Source organism: Hippoglossus stenolepis, chromosome 16 (genome assembly GCF_022539355.2).
Source record: "Hippoglossus stenolepis isolate QCI-W04-F060 chromosome 16, HSTE1.2, whole genome shotgun sequence".
Lineage (NCBI taxonomy): Eukaryota > Metazoa > Chordata > Actinopteri > Pleuronectiformes > Pleuronectidae > Hippoglossus > Hippoglossus stenolepis.
In genome coordinates, this window is record NC_061498.1 from 21,381,332 (window position 1) to 21,397,184 (window position 15,853).

The 15,853-nt window shown below is 43.0% G+C and overlaps 2 protein-coding genes and 1 pseudogene across 2 annotated transcripts; 1 reads left to right on the forward strand and 2 right to left on the reverse strand.

The window, feature by feature from the left end:
• Nucleotides 1-851: 851 nt before the first annotated feature.
• On the reverse strand, nucleotides 852-2,593 carry LOC118123386 (annotated as a pseudogene).
• A 399-nt stretch (nucleotides 2,594-2,992) lies between these two features.
• Nucleotides 2,993-5,674, forward strand: LOC118123387 (centrosomal protein of 83 kDa-like). The gene is made up of 2 exons (XM_047343887.1): nucleotides 2,993-4,412; nucleotides 5,163-5,674. The coding sequence occupies exons 1-2, from the start codon at nucleotides 2,993-2,995 to the stop codon at nucleotides 5,672-5,674; spliced, it is 1,932 nt and encodes a 643-aa protein (XP_047199843.1).
• A 3,245-nt stretch (nucleotides 5,675-8,919) lies between these two features.
• rac3a (Rac family small GTPase 3a) lies at nucleotides 8,920-15,423 on the reverse strand. The gene is made up of 6 exons (XM_035180419.1): nucleotides 15,261-15,423; nucleotides 12,852-12,923; nucleotides 12,625-12,742; nucleotides 11,952-12,014; nucleotides 10,982-11,141; nucleotides 8,920-9,737 (listed from the first exon to the last, which is right to left on the reverse strand). The coding sequence occupies exons 1-6, from the start codon at nucleotides 15,293-15,295 to the stop codon at nucleotides 9,607-9,609; spliced, it is 579 nt and encodes a 192-aa protein (XP_035036310.1). The 5' UTR covers nucleotides 15,296-15,423; the 3' UTR covers nucleotides 8,920-9,606.
• Between the last annotated feature and the right edge of the window lie 430 nt (nucleotides 15,424-15,853).

The window sequence follows — 15,853 nt, forward strand, 5'->3', positions numbered from 1 at the left end:
GACATACATCACGTGACGTACCTCACTCTCCACAACCATCTATAATACACACCCACCTTATCAGGTGGTCTATTTAAGCAGAGAGACATTTCCCATCATCCTCTTTGCTCGCACTGCTGCTAACCTGCTGCTAACCTGATCTACTGCTGCAATAAACGTTTGAACGTGAGTTGTCTGACTGAACTAATTATTCTGCATTGTTTTGTGTATTTGTTTGTTTTTATTTTTAGCCTTTATTAATATTATTTTATGTTATGTTTATCATCTGAATACCCATTCAAGCATGTTTGTTAAATGCTAAAAATAATTAAAATATAAATGGAAAAAAACTGTATCAAGTAAAGTAAATGTCTGATAGAAATGAAGGGAGCAGGGAAGACGATTGAATTTATAGAAAGTAGTGGTGGAATATGTGAGTAGGCATTGTATATATGTAAATTTATGTAAAATAAAAATATATTGTAATTAAAATGAGAACCTCAGAAGAATCTCCAAAGTTCAGGTGTATGGTGAATGTGAGAGCCTCTGGAGTTTCTGTGGTTTTTCTCCGCTTGGCTCCCTAGTATATAGTCCGCAGAAACTCTGGAAGAGCTCATGTGTGAATACAACAGGAGATCCACCACAGGATTCACCACAAGTTGGGGGATTGATGACGTTTCTAACATTTAACAGACGCAGTAATCAAAAAAACTAAATGAAAACTAATATCTCCAGATGAAATCAACCATCATGTCAAGAGCATTTGTGGTAACAAGAACCGACGACAATGTTGATGTGCTCAACAAAAACGTGATCTTCACAAGAGAATCATACTATTGTATGTAATAGGGTATATATATATATTTATTTTGTCACATTTTGTCATTTTCATCATCAGCCTCACTTAGGCATCCAACATCTCCACTTGTGGTTGTGTATTTTCCTTCACTGGGGCATTCCACGTGTGTGTGTGTCGGGGCGAGGAGTGCTGGCACAGGAAAACCTCCAAGGAAATCAGGTTGACCATTGAAAGGAGCCTGGCCGTCCAGGAGGATCTGTTGAAACATGTTGTGTCGTCGCTGTAACTCCTTCAGCCGTTTGCCATTTTGAGCTTCTAAGAATGATGTTCCTTGGCTAAATGCGCCTTCCAGTTCCAGTTCTTCTATCTGTGCCTGCAGCAGCTGGATCTTATCCTGCAGCCTCTTCTCTTTATTTTCTGTCAGCATCTTCCTCTTCTTCTGGGCCTCTGCTGCCCTCTGCAGTTTCTCTTTGATATGAGAATATTTCTGCTGCAGGTTGTGTTTCTCCTTCTCAGCCTCGTCAGCCTGAACTCGGGTTTTCCTCAGCTCCTCCCTGACTCTGTCCAGGGTTTTTCTGAGCTCCTCAAACTGTGAGCTTTGCTTCTGAAGTCTGGTTCTCAGTTTCTGTACTTCTCTGCAGGCTGACTCTTCACCTTGCTGGGCACCCCGAAGATGTTCCTCCAACTCTTCCTTCTGAGCATGATCTGCAGTATCCTGCAGCGCCATCTGCTGTTCCAATGCAGTGAGACGGTTCTCCAACTCCAACTTTTCTTTTCGCAGAGCCACAGTTTTGCAGCTCTCTTCCCCACTGGCAGCCTGCACCCTCCTGACTGTCTCCCTCTCCTTCTTTACCAGGTTTTTTTTTAGTTGCTCCTCTGCAGCTTTTAGCACTTTCATATCTGCCTGCAATGTGTCTCTCTCCTTCTCTACATCTACTTTAGAGCAGATATACTGCATTTTAACGTCGGTGATCTCCAGCTTATGTGAATTCTTCAGACTGTCAATTTCACAGGAGAGGGAGTTGACCTCTTTCTCAGCTTTGAGCAGTTGCACTGTGAGCTGGCTATTATGCTCCTGGTTAAGTTGAAGCTCGCTCTCCATCTGCTCCAGCTGCAGTCGTAGAGACTGATTCACCTCCTCTTGTGACTTCACTGATGCCGGTGACTCTAAGAGCTCTCTGTTCTGGACAGGTTGCATATTCGCAGCTTGTTGACCCAAGTTTTTTTATTCTGGGCTCTCAGGTCTGCCACCTCTGCCCCAGCCCCTTCAGCTGGGCAAGGAGCTGGACTTTCTCCCTCTGCAGAACCTCCACTCGTTTGTCTGAACCCTTGTACTGAGACACAAAGGCCTCGTTGTCCTTCTCGAGGCAAGAGAACTCTGTCACGTAGTGAATCCTCCTCACCTCTAGTATATGAGACAGTTCTATTGTCTGGTGGTCAAACTGGGATTATAGTAACATGTACTAATACTGCAGCTTGTTGTTCATAGACTTGTACCTCTCTGTCTCCTCCTCAAGTTTGTTGAACCTCTCACGGACCAGAACCTCTATCTCCTGCTGCTCCTGAACTCTGTGTGAAGTGCTTCAGTTCTCCTTGCACCTGTAGAAACTCATCCTCCAGGCATTTGTTTTGAACCCTCCATATCTGGTTGTTGGCCTCAAAGTTTTCACATTTAATCCTTTGATCCATAAGCATCTTCTCCAGCTTGATCTCAGCTTAACCCAGCCCGGCAGACAACACTGGCATGGCTGCTGAGTTCTCCAAAACAGGCTCCAGTTTTGGGACCAGAAGCGCCCACTGGCTGAGGGTGGACGATCACTTCTGCTTAAATGCTTAACTGAATAGAGCTCATAATGTATGATGGTCCTTAAGCAAACTTGATGAAAATGTGGTGTGAATTCTGAGCTGCTCCACTTTGTTTGGTCTATTGGAGAAGAGATTCTCAAGGTGCATTACCGCCATCTAATGTGTTAGATCTACAGTTATAAGAGTGTGATAGTGTGATATAAGTGTGATACATTCCTTTTATATTTGCATTGTGACATCATTACGTGTCTTTGATCTTGGCAGTGCAACATATTCCTTTGATCAATAATACATTTTCTTCTTGATTGAGCAAAACATTTCAGCAGGTCAGTTTTCACAGCACAAGTTTACTGAAGGACCATCAAACATTTTCCTCTTGACTGAGGAAAGCTTTTCAGCAGAGGTGAGATGACCTTGTTTGCCCTTGGCCAGTTGGCACCTCTGGGACCTCTGGGCAAGTTTGAGTTGCAGAAGATGCTTATTCATGAGAGGATGAATTACAAAAATCTCATGACCGACTATCAAATACAGAAGGCTGAACACAAAAGCCTGCAGGATAGGTTCACGCAGTTGCACGGAGAACAGGAACGCCTGCTGAGCAACAGACAGACTCAGAAGGAGAGAGTGCAGCTGCTATTGGTGCAAGGAGAGCTGATGGACAAAACCAGGGAGCTTAAGGAGCTCCGACCGTGGGTGGTGACCCCTCAGCAATTGGAGTTGCTCAGAACTCAGGTGAAGCAAGAAATGAATGCTCCAGTTCAAGAGAAATTCAACAAACAAGAGGAGACAGAGAAGTACAAATCTATGTACAACAAGCTGCAATATAAGAATACCTTCATCAAGTCCCAGTTTGACCACCAGAGCGAAGAACATTCTCATATGCTGGAGAAGAGGAGGAGTCACTATGAGGTGCCGCTCACTTGCCTGGAGAAGGACAGGGAGCACCTGGTGGCTCAGTACCAGGGTTCGGACCCACTGTGTGATGGGAAAGGAGATGAGGCTCAGCTGAGGGAGAAATCCCTGCTCAAATTTGAGCTGAAGAAGCTGGAGAAGGAGGTGGCTGACCTGCAAGCCCAGAAAGACAACTTGGATCAGCAGGCTGAGAACAGGCAGAGTGTCCAGATCAGACAGCTATCAGAGTATCAGGCGGCAGTGAAGTTACTGGAGGCAGAGCGTCAGTCCCTGCGACTACAAGTGGAGCGAATGGAGAGTGAGCTTCATCTGAGCCTTGAGCAGAATAAGCAGCTCACAAAGCAACTGCACGAAGCTGAGAGAGAAAGCAACTCTACCTGCGAGGTTGAAAGTCTGGAGAAGAATTCACATAAGCCAGAGATTGCCAGTGTCAAACTAGAGTGTATCCCCTCGAAAGGAGATGTGGAGAGGGAGAGACACACAATGCAGGGGCCGATGGATGATCTACAGGCAGGTATGGAGGTGCTAAAAGCTGCAATGCAGCAGCAAAGACACATTCTGGAGAAGAAGAGGGAGATGGTCAGAAGGGTGGAAGCGGCCCATGGGGAGGAGTTCTGCAAAACTGTGACCCTGCACAAGGAAAAATTGGAGTTGGACAACCCCTTCACCACATTAGAACAGCAGAGGGTGCAGCAGGATCTTGCAGATCACGCACAGAAGGAAGAGTTGGAGGAACATCTTCGTAGTGCCCAGCAAGGTGAGGAGTCAGCCTGCAGAGAAGTGCAGAGCCTTAGAACCACACTTCAGCAGCAAAGCTCAAAGCTTGAGGAGCTGGAGGGACAGAAAGCAGAGATTGTTGAGCTACAGCAACTGAGGACACTGTCGTACTCTGAAAAGGACTTGATAGAGACAAACCAGCCTCTCAGAGAAATCCTGGACAGGAACTGGAATGAGGACCAGGTGGCTCAGTATCAGGGTTTGGACAAACTGTGTGATGTGAAACGAGTGGAGGTTCTGCTGAGGGAGAGAGTCCAGCTCCTTGCCCAGCTGAAGGGGCTGGAGGCGGCGGTGGCAGACCTGAGGGCCCAGAATGAAAACTTGGGTCAACAAGCTGAGAACATGCAGCATGTCCAGCTCAGAGAGCTCTTAAAGTCTCCGGCTTCAGTGAAGTCACAAGAGGCGCTGAATCAGTCTCTACGACTGCAGCTCGAGCAGATGGAGAGCAAGTTTGATCTGAACCAGGAGCAGAATAGCCAGCTCACAGTGCAACTGCACAAAACTGAGAAAGAGGTCAACTCCCTCTCCTGCTCTAAAGTAGATGTAGAGAAGGAGAGAGACACATTGCAGGCAGATATGAAAGTGCTAAAAGCTGCAGAGGAGCAACTCAAAAACATCCTGGTAGAGAAGGAGAGGGAGACAGTCAGGAGGGTGCAGGCTGCCAGTGGGGAAGAGAGCTGCCAAACTGTGGCTCTGCACAAGGAAAAGTTGGAGTTGGAGAACCGTCTCGCTGCATTGGAACAGCAGATGGCGCTGCAGGATACTGCAGATCATGCTCAGAAGGATGAGTTGGAGGAACATCTTCGTGGTGCCCAGCAAGGTGAAGAGTCAGCCTGCAGAGAAGTGCAGAAACTGAGAACCAGACTTCAGAAGCAAAGCTCAAAGCTTAAGGAGCTAAGAGAAACCCTGGACAGAGTCAGGGAGGAGCTGAGGAAAACCCGAGTTCAGGCTGACGATGCTGAGTGGTTGGAGGAGAAACACAAGCTGCTTCAGAAATATTCTCATATCAGAGAGAAACTGCAGAGGGCAGCAGAGGCCCAAAAGAAGAGGAAGACGCTGACAGAAAACAAAGAGAAGAGTCTGCAGGATAAGATCCAGCTGCTGCAGGCACAGATAGAAGAACTGGAACTGGAAGTAGCTGCAGCCAAGAAACGTTCATCTTCAGGGAAAGAGGCCAAACTCAACAAACAGCTAAAGGAGCTTCAGCAGCGACACAACAAGTTTCGACAGATCATCCTGGACAGCCAGGCTCCTTTCAGTGGTCAAACTGGTCTCCTTGAAGGTGTTCGTGTGCCAGCACTCCTCGCTGCTGCGCACACATGCCAGTTACCACGAACACCACTTCTTGGAGAAGAAAGAAACATAAAACCACTGGAGATGAGAGTTTCACGGTTGCCTTAGTGAGGCTGATGATGAAAATGACATCTGTTTATTTATGTTGATAAAAGTGATAAAAGTGATAAAAGGTAGAAAAAGATGCTTCCTTCTGGGTGATGATGCTGTGAATCTCTTCTTTTATACTGGTCTCTCATGTGTCTTTACCTCTGTCCAGGCTTCTGTACATCCGAGCAGGCTCTTAAGGAGTCAGTTGTATGGAACTGCCCTCCACAGACACACATCAGTAGGAGAAGCCTCTTTGCAAAGGGGTCAATCATTGCAGCGTTGTCAGGTGTACTGCAGTTAACTCTTCTCATTTGTGATGACAGTGGTCTTTATAACTGCATCAGGGTCCAACAGTTGATCTCCTGGTCCTTAGACACCACCCCTACATCCACTCATGGGAATACTGTAACACTCAGTCTATCTATATTTTTTAATAGTAGTCTATGTGAAACAGGAATCGCTTTGATCATTTTATCAAACTGAACATGTGTGCAAACTATGTCATATTTGGAGCAAAAGCTTTTGTAACACAGCCAGTATGCCTAATCATTAAGTAGATGGGTTACTGACCAGATATTTCAATCCATACAATGCTTTAAGAAGAGAGATTTGCCATTGCACAGCAGCACATATCAGTTTTTTAAAAAATATCTGTTTATTGTTTTTGGCAATAATACAAACAAGCAAAAAAAAAAACACACAGACACAGCACATCTTAGGTAATAACAGTAGCCACAGTCATAGTCAAAATAATGAAAAGCAGTTTTTGTTAAAGTATTAAGGTGTATGTATATACATAGAAAAAAATTCAAGGATACTACTACACAGCAAGGTGCTTTACATCGGACATAACCTACTAGACCACGCCCTGAAAAAATGTCAGTACGGGGTCCCATATCTTATCAAACACCCCTCCTCTCTGTTCATTATAAAATATCAGTCTCTCCAGGTGTAATGTGTTTCACATCTCTTTCAATCATAAATCATATTAGGGTACAGAGTCCATTTTCCACAATTGCAAGATTAATTCCCAACGCTTCCCAAAAGCCTCTGAGAAACAATGAAAAATGCTTTTCCAGTATGTGTAAAGTTTACTGCATGAACAGAAAGAATGTGTTAAGTTACAGATGAAAGACTTACATCTATTACAAATAGGTGAAACATCAGTAAAAAAAGCTGTGTAACTTTCCACTGGAATAATAGTCTGTGTAGGGTCAGGTCGGGCGGCAGCATAGAGGTCAGCCTAGAATGATTCAACATGCACAAAAGCAGAGATGATACTTTGAAGAATTCAATGCTAAAGCCATCTGGTCCTGCAGTCTTATTATTGGGAAAGGAGGAGATACATTTTTTGATCTCATCCAGATTAATATCAGTATCTAATGTATCAGTTGAATCCATTGACAGCTTGAGGAAATTCAGATTTTCAAAAAACGTTTCCATGGTTTCGAGAGCCGGGTTGACCTACGTTCTTAAAGGAGCACACAAAACTACACTGTTTTAATACTTCTCCCCCCACTTGTGATTGTGTATTTTCATTCACTGGGGCATTCCACATGTGTGTGTGTCGGGGCGAGGAGTGCTGGCACAGGAAAACCTCCAAGGAAATCAGGTTGACCATTGAAAGGAGCCTGGCCGTCCAGGAGGATCTGTTGAAACATGTTGTGTCGTCGCTGTAACTCCTTCAGCCGTTTGCCATTTTGAGCTTCTAAGAATGATGTTCCTTGGCTAAAAGCAACTTCCAGTTCCAGTTCTTCTATCTTTGCCTGCAACAACTGGATCTTATCCTGCAGCCTCTTCTCTTTGTTTTCTGTCAGCATCTTGCTCTTCTTCTTGGCCTCTGCAGTTTCTCTTTGATATGAGAATATTTCTGCTACAGGTTGTGTTTCTCCTTCTCAGCCTCGTCAGCCTGAACTCGGGTTGTCCTCAGCTCCTCCCTGACTCTGTCCAGGGTTTTTCTGAGCTCCTCAAACTGTGAGCTTTGCTGCAGAAGTCTGTGTTTCGCCCATATATGGAAGCCCATTTCCGCCACTGTGATGAAGAAAATAAAAATCTGTATCTCATAATTATGACTTAGTATCTCATAATTATGACTTACTATCTCATAATTATGACTTACTATCTCATTATTATGAGATACTATCTGGAGCCTATCAAAAAGTATTCAGTCTGTTTCTAAAGCTGGATATATCATATTCCTCTCAGCCACAGAGCTCGACTGTTGTCCAGAAACTACACTTATACACTAGGCGACATGTTCAGTCATGTTGAAATAACATTTGCTTAAGACTACAGCTCCCAGAAGCATTAGAAACCTACGGAACCTTTTTTAAAAAGATCTTCAGTTGGAACCTAAAGGCCTGTGCCAGAAAATATAGATTTTTTTGTTATCAAAAAGAAATTAACCAAACAAATTCTAAAAGTAAAAGGAAAACAATAAATGAAGGAATCAGAGATCCAGTTTGTGCAAATGTAATCCTCAGTATACCTGCCTTATTCTTAACACAATCATATTTGAAAGCACAGATTTGTCGTGTTTTGCAGTGCACACATGAATGGCTCTTGCATGCTTACAGCAGTGTGCTGACGTGATTCACACTGTGACAGTTATGTGCCTTACTCCACAGGGGGAATCTTACTCATATAACTGGTGATCAATGAGCAGATCATTTCCTCCTTGGGGTGCAGCTTCAACACTCAAAAGTTTTCTTCCCCAGCAAAAAAATTCTAATAAATTTACAAATCTGCAAAAAGCAGGCAGAATATACTGAGTTTCCCCCTGTTAAATGGAGTTTTTCCCTCCAGTGTATCCAAGTGTTTGGTCATTGTGGGATCTGTTGGGTTGCTTAGTATAATATTTGAAGGTCTCGACCTTACCCATGCAGAGTGGAGTGGCCCTGAAACCTCAACACACTACAACTTATGAGAACACATGCAAACGGACAAAACACAATTCAGACAGCAACTTCAACAAATTTAAATGGTAAATGGTTTTGTATTTATATAGCGCTTTTCTAGTCTACAATACAATACATATGCTGCAAATATTCTGAATGCAATCACAACTGTCAAATGCATTTGTCCATTTTCGTTGTGTTTATCATCGTGAAGATGTTCTCTGAATTTGCTTGTGTTTTCTTGTTATGAAGCGTTGCTTTACAAATTGTTGATTGTTGAATCGTCTCTTGGACATGTTTGTTGTCAAATTGTAAAGTTTGAAGTTGTGTGAAAATGAGGTACATGTATAAATCAAAGTCAGGTTCATCACTTTTTGTGTGTTTATGTATATGTACATGAAGAAACATCTAAAAGGCAAAAAACTGTTTTTTGTCATTTGTCAACTTGTATCACAAATGTAAAAGAAAATTCGACAAATATTGGGCTGTTATAAGATTGTTTCACAACACAAAACTTCCACCCACTCCACAGCGTTTACTTACCCACGATCACAAACACTGTCAAGTTATTAATTGAAACCATCCAAGTACAAAAAAACACAAAAATAAGTTGATTACAGAACAATATGCTTCATGTAAAGCAGCTTACATAAAGACGTAAAATGTATGGTGTGCAAAAGGAGGATACACATTAGGTTTTTGTCCTTGTTTTGTAAAACATTTGTGTTTTAATTACAGGTTAACAAGAGAGTGCAAGATATTTTTGCTGAAGTCCTTCTTTCATCATTGTCCTAATATCGAATAGACAGGCCATCATATGTTAAAATCATTCTTTTAAGGCATAAATCACACAGAATTTATCTTTGAACCCAAAACAAAGGCCTAAATCTGCCATGACTAACTCATCAGCCTGCTTTTTTACCAGGTAACATACTTCTTCTGTACACTGCAGGTATAGGTTGTGTTTCAAATCAGTTCCTGTATGGCTTGAGTGACTTGACCAAAGACCAGTCCATCCTGGTGATGGTGACATTATCTCCCATTTCCTCCCCCTCAGAACACTGTGCACTTCCTGCCTCGCTTTTTGACCGGCGGGGGGCAAAGCACAGCTCGGATGGCCTCGTCAAAGACTGTCTTCAGCCCTCGCTGCGTCAGAGCAGAGCACTCCAGGTACTTGACTGCACCTAGCACAGCCAAAGAGATGAGAACATGGAGTCAAAAAAGCATGAAAAGTTCACCTACACCACCAAGTATTCCCAAAACATGTTTTTATCTGATCTTAATTATCATTTTCTATTTCCTCCATTCCAATATACATGAGATAAGTAATCCATCCATTATCTATACCAATCATACTTTAAGCAGATGGAGCAAATCCCAGCTGACATTGGTGAGACCCTGGGCAGGTCAGCAGCAGATGACATATAAGCAGCTTTCAAACATGCACTGAACTCCAGAGATCCTCTGGACTTTCCTCGCAGGGGATGCATGTGTGAACGCAAATGTCCAAGTGAGGGCCTCCGGAGCTTCTGCAGTCTTTCTCCGGCCAGCCACCTAGTATTAAGTCCACAGAAACACAGCAGGAGATCCTCCGTAGGATTCACCGTCAGCGAGAGGTGTTGATGACGCTTCCAATGCACAAAAAACCCAAAACTAAATAAAAGTAATACTTTAGGATTAAAAAGCTGAGTCATACATCTGAGCGGAGAATCTCCTGCTGCGTTGTTCTTGTGTGAAAGGCCACCTCAAAACCACTCAACCACTTTCAATCACACACCATTTCACACACTGTCGGCATTAGCCAACAGGCAGCTGGGGGTTCAGTATCTTGTCCAAGGACACTTCCGGAATGACACTGCATGGTTTAGCCGAACCACCAACCTACTGAGGCACAGCTACCCGAAGGAAAACAAATCCAATCTCACTCACATGTACACCTACAGTATAGACAATTAGTTAACTTTTTTGCTGTATGGACTGTGGAGAAAGCTGGAGTACTGGAGAAAATCCACACACACACAGGGAGAACATGCAATGTCCAACTCCACCCACAAACACTGTGCCACCGTGCCATCCTGAGGTGAGTAAGCTGGCCTTGATGAGACCTTGGTTGGCATGTGTCAGAGTTAGGAGGTTTTATTGAACATGTATACTGAATGCACCTGTATAGGTAGTGTTGAATAAAGAGCTGAAAACTAACTAAACTACTGCCTTTTCCCCTGATTCACTTTTGAACAGTCAAAAGATTTGTGTGAAATATTTTACGCTTCTTCAAACAGTTGCCATCTTAGCAAAGTAGCAGAATTGAGAGGAAAACCAAAATACTTTCCTGTGAAAAGAATCTTTAGAAATGGTACAGTACATATTGTGAAAAATATACACCATCTTCTATAATTTACACCCACAAACACACACATTCTGTACACACCGATCTCCCTGGCCATGGCCAGACCCTGTGGGTAGATAATGGGAGAGAGCTTTTTGTCTCTCAGTCGTTCTATGGCGTCCTTGTCGTCCCGCAGATCCAGCTTGGTGCCCACCAGGATAATGGGTGTGTTTGGGCAGTGGTGACGAACCTCTGGATACCACTGCAAAGAACGACGCAGAGGTCAAAGTTCAAACCAAAGACACACCTCACTCCATGGACCTCATATCACACAGAGAATGGTCACAGAGAAATCATCACAAAGCACCATTAAAGTCAAATATGACCCATGTTGATGACTGATCCCCAGAACTGATCCCCTGGCAAAACAGTGATAGCCCATGAGGGACGCTGTAAGACATAATGTGATTGTGCTGGTCACAATATACTTCATACCTGGTATTTTACTGGTTAAGTAATTATGATGGGGTTATTTCACAAGAATCCACAAGCAACAGCCAAAATCTGGGAGTAGTGTGAGGGTAAGGAGGACTTAAACTGAAACACAGAGGTTTGTGCAGCCACAGTTTTTCAGAGCGCAGACAAACAGTTTAGTGCAAGAGCAGAGGAAATCTACTAAAGAGCAGGAGTTATAAGAGAGAAATAGCAGAGGGTTTGAGGGGAGGCATTAGAGTATCTAAAGAAATGATGCTCTCAATATGAAAGGCCATGCTCTTGAATTATGAATCACTATGAGGCAAAGAACTGCAAGCAATCTATTAACATGTGACTACAACTCATTCGATTCAAGACACCGTCACATTTTGTTATTGGGCCTGAAATTCCTCTCAGTTCACCATCAAAGTCTGAAAATCAGCACCAAGTTCACAGTTCACCATCACCAACAGTGAAACTGGAGGGAATTTGGGGATTCTGTGTTTTTCATTGTGAGCGGTACAGCATATCACTTGTGTACAGTGAGTGGAATTTCTTTTGTTATCTTCATATTGAAAATGAGTCGACAGATCAGCACCTTAGCTCGGACGTTCTCAAAGGAGGCAGGGCTCACCAGAGAGAAGCATATCAGGAACACATCCTGTACAGAGAGGACACAGAGTTACAGCGACAAGGACAACCCACATTTAAACATAAAACCTTCACAAGTGACATTCGAGTGGAGGCATTTTTTAAACATGATTTGAACACACGTTTATGACCTGTAGATTTAAAAGAGATGCTTGTGAGTAACAAACTCACACTTTATTTCAGACATTTGTTTATGTGTGTGTGTGTGTGTGTTCCTGTACTTATATCTTTGTGAGGACTATTTTTTAAACATAGACCATAAATTTCTTTCAATGCGCTGTTTGAGGGTTAAAGGGAAAGTTCACAGAAATAATAGACTAATTGTACTGCACAGTCCAGGCTCTAGTTTTTACTTACAACATATTGCACAATCCCTCCCCTGCTGCTTAGAGTATTTTTCATATTTCATTTTTGTTTCCTATTTTAATAGTTTTTTATATTTATACTTGCACAAATACACCGCAGCTAATTCCTTGTATGTGTAAACCTGCTTGGCAATGAAACCTGATTCTGATTAAGGTTAGGCATTTGATCTGGGTGGTTCAGGTTAGGGTAAGGGGCTAGGGAATGTATTATGTCCTCACTAAGATAGGAGTACAACCGTGTGTGTGTGTGTGTACCGTCTGAGGGTAGGACAGGGGGCGGAGCCTATCATAGTCCTCTTGCCCCGCTGTATCCCAGAGGCCCAGATTGACAGGTTTACCATCCACCATCACATTTGCTGAGTAGTTGTCAAAGCTTAGAGATTTAAGACAAAGCAGCTTGGTATGTAAGTTATTGTATATAGACATATACACACCTTTTTCATGAATTAAGTTTCTGAATGAGAAGGTGCAGCTGTACTCACACAGTGGGGATGTACTCTCCAGGGAAGGCGTTTGTGGTGTAGCTGATGAGCAGACATGTCTTACCCACCGCACTGGAAAAAGCAGAGGATAATAACACACAGTGATACATACAGCATCATTACAGCAGAATCTGGAGTGCTGCGACAGTTATCCACTGATTCTATCCACATGGCATTAGTCAACACTTTGAGGAGACAGAAGTCAGAAGATGAAATACTTAATAATGTAAATGATGCCTGTATTTAATGTTACTACTACTGAGAAAAACAGGTGTTTTTCCAAACTCCTTTTGTTTTCAGAGTATATTGGACTCTGTATACTATAACTCTCCCTGGTTGTACCGGATGTTGATGAATCCATCACTGAATTTAAACGGAAAGTTATTTTGAAGCTCAGAGTGACTATCGATTTAAGACATTGGAATGCAACATTGAAACAGAAGATGTGCAAATCTGTAGGAAACATCATTAGCTCTGTCCAATCAAGCAATCAGCAAAGTTAGTAAAGAGGAAGTTGCTGTTTGCATGCATAAAATATAGGTTTTAACATTATTTTGTCATATGACCCCATTATAACATTCCATCATTTGAGTGAAATGAAATGTGATTTTAATTCTCCAACTGCAATAATAATATATCCTTCTGTATTCACATCCCCACAACAAAACAGCCACACCTGCTAGAAACTGCCAATAAACATTTAGTTTCTAAGTGTAACCTGATACTTCCACTAGTGGTGAGTTTGCAGATTGCAACCAACTGAATAGACCTCGCTTAATCCTATGGACCTGAGAGACATCTCACACGTCATGTAAAAACAACGTGTGAGATGTTTCTTTATCAAGTGACACACACAAAATAAGAGGGAAGTCCAGGGAAGACAGAGGAAAAGAGTGCACTCCGCTGATAATGCCATGCTAAGATTTGGCATTAGCAGATAAGGATGAGACAAGTTTATCTCTGTGGAAGCAGCAAATTCATATTGTTCAACATAAGGCTTAAAATATCCCAAGGATGACATTTAAAAAACAAAAAGGAGGATGCATGGATGGTTAAAACTGTTTCAGAAGAACATTTCTGCTTTCCTATTAATTCAAACTCATTGTCCTTACACATTTTGTCCCCATTGGTTATGGAGGGGAAAGTTTTAAAAATCTAGTTGAAAGTTTGATATATCTACTACTACAGACTGGCAGAAAGATGGAAAATAATACTGCAGTAGTGTAATTTATGTGAACTGCAGTGGTGGAGTGTTACTCTGTATTTAAAGTACTGTCATTTTTAGGTATTTGTTCTATACTTAAATATTTAGATTATATGCTGCTATATTCTTCTCCTCCACTAAATTTCAGCAGGAAACATTGAACGTTTTAATCCAACAGACAGCTGTAGTTCCTATGTATTGGTTTCATCAATGTCCTGAGGTATAGAGCCCCAATAACATACATGTTCACTCTTTAAATGATTATACAGACAGTTTGAAGCTAATAACTTTGGTGATATTTCTGCTGAAGGTAGTTGTAAATTGCAAGTCAGCACGGTCTGAGGAAATGGAAGAGAAGTCTAGAGGATGACCAAGCTCATCCACGGTTGTGAATCTCTCAGGATCTGCCTCAAAGTTGTCCAGATTGCTCCTTAGTTTAGGCTGACAGCTTGGTTGCCATTGGGAGTCTGCCTGAGAAACCCAGCACTGTGGCAATGTAGCCTTTGGTTATTCATCCATCTGTCAAGAAGCGGCCTATGGTCTCCTGCGTGCTGATGGTGACTGGGCCTTCCAGGATGGAGGTCATCGAGCCCTCTGTCGTGTTTGAAGTGAGCATCTCACAACGTCGCCACGCCCTCATGGACCTCCTTGTGTGAGGAGCCCTGGAGCCCAGGGTAGCACATGACTGCACATAGGCCGACATTGACAGTGACAGCAGTATTCAAACTTTTTTTTAAAACATTGTCAACTTCCACATCTGGTGACTTGTAAATAAGTTCAAACCATAGACTGTACATAAAGGTCCAAACATGTAAAAACCTTTCGATGCTACATCAGAAAAATGAAACAGGGTGTTTCTGGTGGATTTATATGGGCCTGACAGTGTAGACAGGTTCCAACACTGCAGCAGCATGATCAGTGTATCTGCTGAGTAGGTGTGACAACATGACATCATTGGAGAAAACAGACAGCATGCAGCTCCACACCCACACACACACACACTGCAGATGATCAATGAAGTATAATGAACAAACACCATTTAAAATCATTACTTCTGCATTAAACCTCACGTGTTGATCGATCCCAGTTCATCATCATCACTTCATGTCAGATTTGTACGCCCCCTCACCCACCCACCCCTCAGGGTGGAGAACAGTGAACGCCGACTCATGCCTCCTGTCGGTTCGCTCATGAGATGGACTCACCCGTCGCCCACCACCACGCATTTGATGGCCTGCATGTCGACTCAGAGAGATAAGGTGCCGCCACCTGCTTCTTCTGCTGCTGCTTCACTTACAGTCATCAGTGGATCTGCTGCCACTGGACGAGTGGAGGGGCTGGAGCACGAAGGGTTCCGGAAACCAACGAACGCTTTTAAAGGGCCAGTCAGCTGTGCGATCTGCTCCAGAGGGGAACTGACCGACCGACCGACCGACCGACCGTCTGACTGACATGCAGTGAACAGACGTTCTCCTGGGGGGCTGGAGTTTGCCTCACATGCTGACACAGAAGGAGATTCTCCACTCAGACAGGTTCACAACACACATATCTCTGGAGCGTTGGCAGGCAGAGGTAACTTATGTTTTTGTTTACAGGATGTCAAGTGATGTCGGCTCTTATTGATTGAGTCTCATTATCTGATCACAGACGTGCAGTTATAACTATGACTTTCGAATAAATGCACCAAAGTAAAAAGTACATTTTCCTCTGAACTGCAGCCGAGGAAGCAGAAAGGAAAGGAAATATGTATGGAAAGTACAAACCCCTCAGAAACGGATCAAACCTGGGTGCACTGAAG